The 7,859-nt window shown below is 33.7% G+C and overlaps 1 protein-coding gene across 1 annotated transcript; it reads left to right on the top strand.

Moving 5' to 3' along the window:
- Positions 1–928: 928 nt before the first annotated feature.
- Positions 929–6,430, top strand: LOC137817860 (disease resistance protein RUN1-like). The gene is made up of 6 exons (XM_068621087.1): positions 929–1,504; positions 1,602–2,721; positions 2,821–3,102; positions 3,390–4,151; positions 4,229–4,865; positions 5,926–6,430. The coding sequence occupies exons 1-5, from the start codon at positions 1,014–1,016 to the stop codon at positions 4,790–4,792; spliced, it is 3,219 nt and encodes a 1,072-aa protein (XP_068477188.1). The 5' UTR covers positions 929–1,013; the 3' UTR covers positions 4,793–4,865; positions 5,926–6,430.
- Positions 6,431–7,859: the final 1,429 nt, after the last annotated feature.

The raw sequence follows: 7,859 nt of genomic DNA, 5'->3' as shown, positions 1-7,859 counted from the left end.
CTAAGTCCCACATCGGTGGGTTCATTGTTTGGGAAGGAGGTTTGAGGGTTATAAATTAAACTCTTCTCCTTCACTGTTATATATCCCAATTTGTAATATCTTCTCCCATAATAATAAAAGTGAGTTGTTGTTTTTGCTGTGCTCGGAGATTAGGCTAAACAGGCCGAACTCCGTTAACAATTTTCGAGTGTGTTTTTTTCCTCTTTATCTCTTTTATTATCCGCTTTATTTATTCAATATTATTTGTCGGGTAGCTCTGTTAGGGTTTTGTTTTAGTGGAAAAATTACCCGTTTTTCCCAACACCCCTTCATAGGAAACCACATTATACATCGGATAGTGTGTCTAACTTTTTTTATGATAAGCAATGCAATAAATTTAATTAAAAAATTGATATGGTTATTATTCATTATAAAAATATAGATATCAAAACCTAAATAGTGTAATTGTAATAAAACTTGTATATAAAAATACTCATAAAAATAATTTATACTTAAAAAAGAGAATTAAAAAATCAATCTCTTTATTAATTGTTATAAATAATAAAACTTACAAATTTGATTTAAGTTAAACTGAAATAATACAAGTTCAGTTTCATTACAATAATTAAATTCATATTTTTAATTGTCTTAGCATTTTAGAAACAACATAAATAAAACTTATATTGGTAAAATATTATTTATGTGAAATGAAATTGTTTTAATATATTTATTTATTTTATAAAATTTTAATTTTATTTATTTTGACCATTTTAAATTTGAATTTCACTACGTTGATATAAAAAAATTAAAGAGAAAACTATATAGAGGTTGGGACAGGCTTGGTTAGAAAAGTTGGAGGAAAAGTTCTTCGAACTTTGGTTGTGTGGAAATTATTGCAGTTCACGCGTGACTCATCAAAGTCTTTCCAATGATTTTTTATTCCCACGCGCTTTATATTTGTTTTATAAAGACTTGACTCCGACTGATACCTTAAGAGTATATCTTTTTAAGCAGGTGAGTTTTGACCTTCTCCAATGGCTTCCAACAAAATCCAACGCAGCTCTTCCTCACACGCTAAGAATTTTGACGTGTTTGTTAGCTTTAGAGGTGCAGATACTCGTAACGGTTTCACAAATCATCTTTTTGCAGCCCTTCAAAGAAAAGGAGTTGTCGCCTTTAGAGATGACCGAACAATCGAGAAAGGGGATTTCCTGGAGTCTGAGCTCTTGTACGCTATTGAAGGGTCAGAAGTTTTCATAATTGTCTTCTCAAAGGACTATGCATCATCCACATGGTGCATGAAAGAGCTTACAAAGATCGTTGATTGGGTGAAAGAAAAAGGTCGAAAATTGCTCCCTATTTTCTATGATGTCACTCCTTCTGAGGTCCGAAAGCAGAGTGGAGAGTTTGCAAAAGCTTTTGATGAACACGAAGAAAGGTTCAAAGATGACTTGGAAATGGTAAAAAAATGGAGGGAAGCTCTAAAAAGGAGTAGCGGTCATTGTGGGTGGGATGTCCAAAATAAGTAAGTACACATAGCCATATTTTTATGTTACATATTCTATTTTGTTTTTGAAAGTCTTAACTAAGATCTCGGTGATGATTGAACTTTGGCTGCACAGGCAACAATATGAAGAAATTGAAAAGGTTGTTGAAAGGGTAATCGACATATTGGGTCGTAATCAAATTTGGAGTTTTGGAGATGATTTAGTTGATATGCATTCTCGTGTTAAACAATTGGAAGAACTTTTAGATTTGAGTGCAAATCATATTGTTCGCCTTGTTGGAATTTATGGAATGAGTGGAATAGGAAAGACGACACTTGCAAATACATTGTTTAAAGAAATCTCTCCTCAATACGATGCTTGGTGTTACATTGATGATTTAAGTAAAATTTATTTGGATCTTGGAGTAACAAGTGCACAAAAACAACTTCTTTGTCAAGTTCTAAATCAAGGAAATATGGAGATACACCATGTTTCCCATGGAACTATGTTGATGAAAAATAGGCTACGTCACTTAAAGACGCTTATTGTTCTTGATAATGTTGATCAGGTTGAACAGTTAGAGAAATTGGGTTTGCATCCTGAATATCTAGGTGCAGGTAGTAGGATTATTATAATTTCTACCGATTGTCGTATCTTACAAAATTATGGAGTAAATGAAGTTTACAATGTTAAAGTCTTGGATGAAACTCAAGCTCTTAAATTATTTTGCAAAAGAGCTTTCAAATCTAAGGATATTCCGAAAGAATATGAAGAGTTGACATTTGATGTATTGAAGTATGTGAAAGGTCTCCCATTAGCAATTACAGTATTGGGCTCATTTTTATTTGATCGAGATGTTTCTGAATGGAGAAGTGCATTGACTAGAATGAAAGAAAATCCAAGAAAAAATATCATGGATGTGTTGCGAGTAAGTTATGATGGATTGGAGCATCAAGAGAAAGAAATATTTTTAGATATTGCTTGTTTCTTATCCACTACTAGTCATCACTATCTTTTTAAGTGGGAAGTGGAAGTGAAAAAACTTCTAGACTACCGACAAGTTTATCCTAACATTGGTATGAAAGTTCTGATTGAGAAGTCACTTATAAGTTATCGAGAAGGTATTATTGAAATGCACAACTTGTTGAAAGAGTTGGGTAAGAGTATTGTCCGAGAAAAAGCACCCAAGGAACCAAGAAAGTGGAGTAGGTTGTGGAGCTTCAAGGATCTCCAAAAAGTCATGGAAATAAATAAGGTAAAAGAATTATTTTAATACACATTCTTAGCTTGCCATTCTTCATAAATTTATAAAATAAAAAAAATGTAATAATTTTTTCTCCATAAAATGCTTTAGGAAGCCAAAAATGTTGAAGCCATAGTTATTGAACAGCACCAAGAAGAGTTCCTTCAAAGAAGAATAAAAGTGGATGCTCTCTCAAAAATGAATCGCCTTGAATTGCTCATTCTTCACAACGTGAACTGTTTTGGGACTCTCAATTACATTTCTAGTGAACTGAGATACCTATTCTGGGATTACTTTCCTTTCATGTCTTTGCCATCAACTTTCCATCTAGATCAACTTGTGGAATTGATCCTGCATCATAGCAATATCAAGCGATTATGGGTTGGCAAAAAGGTACTATATATTGTTGGTTTTTAGATTTCTTTGTCTCGAACAAACCCAAAAATGCTCTATGTCATATTTACTGAACTTTTTTTACACAGTTAAATTTTGTCTTAAATGATCAAATATAAAGATACTTTCTTCTCATTTTTTAGCTTACTTTTAAATAAAAAGAAGGGGAAAGATTAATTTTTTATTTATTTAGTCTTCTAGTTGCACAAATAAAAAAATTAAGACTTATCTTTTTTTACCTTTTTAATGGAAAACTAAAATTTTCCTTACTTGTGTTTCTCTTTCAGTGTTTGCCTAATTTGAGAACGCTTGATCTCTGTCACTCCAAAAATCTTATTGAGGTTCCAGACTTAAGTGAGGTTCCACGTCTTACGGATCTCATTCTGGAAGGATGTACAGAAATTATCCAGATTGATCAGTCAATTGGATTTCTAAGAGAACTTCAGTATTTGAATTTGAAAAATTGTAAGAAACTTTTCCTTAATCTGAATGTCATATTTGGGCTCAGTTCTCTTCGTAGCTTGATTCTCTCTGGCTGTTCAAAATTACTAAACAGTAAGATGTTAATGGACCAAAGGCACACAGAACATTTGGAGAATGTTGATAAAAATACAAATGTCATCCAATTGCCTTTATACAAACTTCTAATGTTTCCTTTCCACTTTTTCTCCCCTCCAAAACCTGAAGATTCACTTGGTTTGTTATTGTCTTCTTTGTCTTGTATCCCATGTTTGTTCGATCTTGATATAAGCTTCTGCAATCTACATCAAATCCCAGATGAAATTGGGAACTTACGTTCTTTAGAATATTTAAATTTGGGGGGAAACGAATTTGTGACACTACCAAGCACCATCAAGGAACTTTCCAATCTTCAAAGTTTGAACTTGGAACACTGCAAGCAGCTGAAATATTTGCCCGAGCTTCCGACAATAAAAGAAAAAACAAAGGTCGGATACTACGGGGGATTATACATTTTTTATTGCCCCAAGTTGAGTGAAATGGAAAAGTGTTATAGCATGGTTTTTTCTTGGATGATGCAAAATCTTGAGGTGACGACTATCCTTTCTTTCGTTTCTCACTTTTGCTTTGTACGCTATTTATCTATAACTGAATTTGGTGATTTCAGGTTTACTTGCAACCTACTATTTCCTCAGCTCGGATGACAATTGTTATTCCTGGAACTCACATTCCAAAGTGGTTCGATAAACAAAATGCAAGTACATCAATAAATATGGACCCGTCTACTGTTCTAGATGACCCAAATTGGATAGGTGTTGCCATTTGTGTTCTATTTGTCACACACAAAGATCCTATGAATTTGGGTGGAAGATATCAAGATTCTTTCTACCCTACTATTGTATGCGGTGTCAGTAATGTCCACCATTCGACAAGATATCATTTTATGGTTCCAATACATTTCGGGGAAGATCTGGTAACACTCGAATTAGATCACTTGTTGACAGTGTTTTACTCTAGAGAAGAATTCATTCATCTTCTAAGCAGATATCCAAATACCATGCATGGAATTCAATTTGAAACCGTTGTTCAAAGTCCTCAAGGTTTACGTGTTGTGGTGAAGAATTGCGGGTATCGTTGGGTATTTAAAGAAGATCTTCAACAATTAAACTCAAACATGTTTTTCAGCGGAAATTCTTCATCTCGAAAGAGGAAACTCCTAATAAGTAATTAACCACGGAGAGCCTTCAGCTTGCAAATTTCTTCTCAACCACCACTCCATCAAACAAATGTTAATCCTTTTTCAGGTAAAATTTAATACACAAATATTACGAATGTCATAATTATTAATAAGTTACTCTGTTTTTTTATTAATGACAAAATGATGGTTTCTATTTGTTACATTAAAGTTCAAATTTGTAGCAGTGATCCACTTTTTTGGATGAATAACTGAGGCAATCTAACTCCTTACATCAGTTTACTAAGTGTCTAGTTTTACAATTTTCAAAGGTGTGAAAATTTAAATGTTAACAAAAGCTAAAACGGAAAAAAGTAAATATAAGAAATCATGTACATTTGATAATCTCCTTTTAGATTTATAGGAGTTATTTACAAATTTAATAGAACTATGTGTGTATTAGTATATTACAAATTTACCTTGATAACCTTGCTAAGGGATTATTATCATTATTATTATGTGTGTTGGTACCTCTTTAGCATAATTCTTCTTCTAGAAAATTTTATGTTGTCTGATAAAGAACATGAAAAAAAGACAGAATACAATTGTTAAAGATCTTTTCTGAAGTTATATCATGCATTGAGGATAGAAGTTAAAACGTGACTTAGCCTTAAAGTTTGAGATGACAGAAGTAAAAAAAGCAATGTGGGAGGGAGTGTGAAAGTAAAGCCTAGGTCTTATGAGTATAATTTAATATTCATTAAAGAGTTCTTGGAGTTCATAAATCCGGGAGTCCAGGAATCTGAAAAGTTTTTGAGAGGGGAAACCCGTCTTTAATCATACTCATCCCAATCATCCATAAAGTTTAAGTTTTTTTTATCAACTCCATAAAGTTTAAGTGATTATACGTTGAAATCCCTAGTAGGTGTGTATTTAAAATAGTAGCCAAAGTACTAGTAGGAAGATTAAAAAGGAATTTGACAATAAGTGTGATTTAAAAATTACTGAAATAACTTATAAGTGCAGAGAAACAATCTTCAGAATTACTTACCACTAGCTAGACTTCCATCTTCAAAAATAAAAGTGCAGAGCAACAATCTGATAAAAATATTTTAAATTACATTGTGCTTGTAGAAACTAATTTGTTTTTTTTTTTACATACCCATCAACTTGTTTGCTATCTTCTTCAGATGGATCCATGAACCAAGTGGATATTGAGTCAACTGTTTACAAATAAGGTGGCACCGACAACTTGATCTGAAGGCATTTCCTTTTGAAGGGAGGGACCTTGATGGACGACCATCCACAAGTCCTAAGTCACCATACACAAGACTAAGAACAGAAGAATCTACATCATGAATAATTGTATTAGTTTGTGTTTATATAGAAACTGTAAATAGTATAATAGCTTTCAGGTCTTTATTTTTGGACCATTTCTAGATAATATTGTAAATAAATCAAAGACACTCTTGAAACCCTCACTTGTCATACAAGCAAGGGTTCCTAAAGCACCTTAAAAGGGCTTGGACAACACCTACTTAAGCTATTAAAGCTCACCATGGTTAAGCTTGCTTAACTAGAGTTATGGTAGCTTAAGGAGCAAGCTATCTTCACCTCTTCTCCTATAAATAGGTCACATTCACCTCTTGTACTTAGATTTGCAATTAATTGAATGAATTACTCTTAATATCGTAATCATTCTCCCTCAAAATCTCCAATTGCTAGAGAACCTCCAAGGCCTAGTGAATCCCTAGAAATTAGCCACACCTCTTTCTACTTCTAAGCACCAAAACCACTTCAATTCTTCATCAATTAGGTCCATAGTTTCACAATCCATGCCTTCCCTGTTAGATGGACCAACATCTTGCTTCCACCCAAAACTTTGATTCTGATTATTCCTCCAACCTTTAGACGTACTATTTTGATAAGTTTTTAAGAAACCATCTTGCCTTCCCTAATTGCTCAGGAAATGAACCTCTTCTTTAGATGGATTATTTTGAAAAGTCATTTGGATGATCACCTCCACAAAAAATCACACTTCATGGATTGAGTCTAGCTCTGTTAAGAATGCACAACTTGTAATTGTTCTGGAAGCTTAGACATTTTCTTAGTCAATGCTTCAATTTGCTGTGTCAGAATTTTGTTCTGAGCCAAAATTGCATCTGAAGTATTAAGATCCAACACCCCTTTCTTCTGCACTTTTTTTCTATCATGTTGAGCTTGATAATCTGTTGATGCTAGTGCATCAATAATCTGTTGATGCTAGTGCATCAATAATCTGTTGATGCTAGTGCATCAATAATCGACAACCATAAGAATCAAGTTCATGAATAAAAATTCAAGTTTTAAGCATAAATGACAATATTAATATCAATATAAAAAAAAACAAAATATCATATATCAATATTACCATAACTCATCAGAGTTTGAGAAGATTACACTCAATCCTAAAGAAAGGAATTAACCACTCATGGGGTTTATACTGGGCAGGAGTGCTCGTCACCTCGGTCCCAGCATCTATAGTGGTTAACTTGCTGATTGGGCCAAAAGGGTGAATCATGAGCTCGGCCCAGATGTTGGTTGGCCCGGGAAAGGTAATTATGATAAAAGATACAAACATATTTATCTTTATCATACGTGCGTTAATTAAACGTTGTTGAGAATAAAAGAGTTAGCACCCGAGAATAATGGTGCACATGTAAACAAAATATTTTCCTGTTGTTAGCACCTAGAGATAATAGGTGCACGTGAACAGGTGGTTTTTCTATTGTGATTAAATGCTTTCAGTTGAGAATATATTCTCGTCAGTAAGAGTTGTTAAAGGAATAAGCTATAAAAGGGACTTGAGACCCTGAGTAAATGTACGTTGTTTTTGAGTATTAGAGACTGAAATTGTTTTACATAGAGAAAGCTCTCACTGACTTGGTCGTCAGAGTCTTGTCAACAGGTAGAGCCCCTTCTATCCCAACGGAGCCGCGTTCCAGAGCAGCAAGATGAGACAGATCAGAAGCGGAGCTCTCCATCAAGTCTAACCGAGGTCAACCGACAAAAATATTTGACAGTCACCGTGGGGCCGAATAAGTTTTGATCCCATCTGCATTCATGTTTGAGCTTTCTGACGTGA

This window comes from Phaseolus vulgaris, chromosome 11 (assembly GCF_000499845.2).
Source record: "Phaseolus vulgaris cultivar G19833 chromosome 11, P. vulgaris v2.0, whole genome shotgun sequence".
Taxonomy (NCBI): domain Eukaryota; kingdom Viridiplantae; phylum Streptophyta; class Magnoliopsida; order Fabales; family Fabaceae; genus Phaseolus; species Phaseolus vulgaris.
The sequence above is the reverse complement of the archived record's forward strand: the minus strand, read 5'-3'. Positions and strand labels throughout refer to the sequence as shown.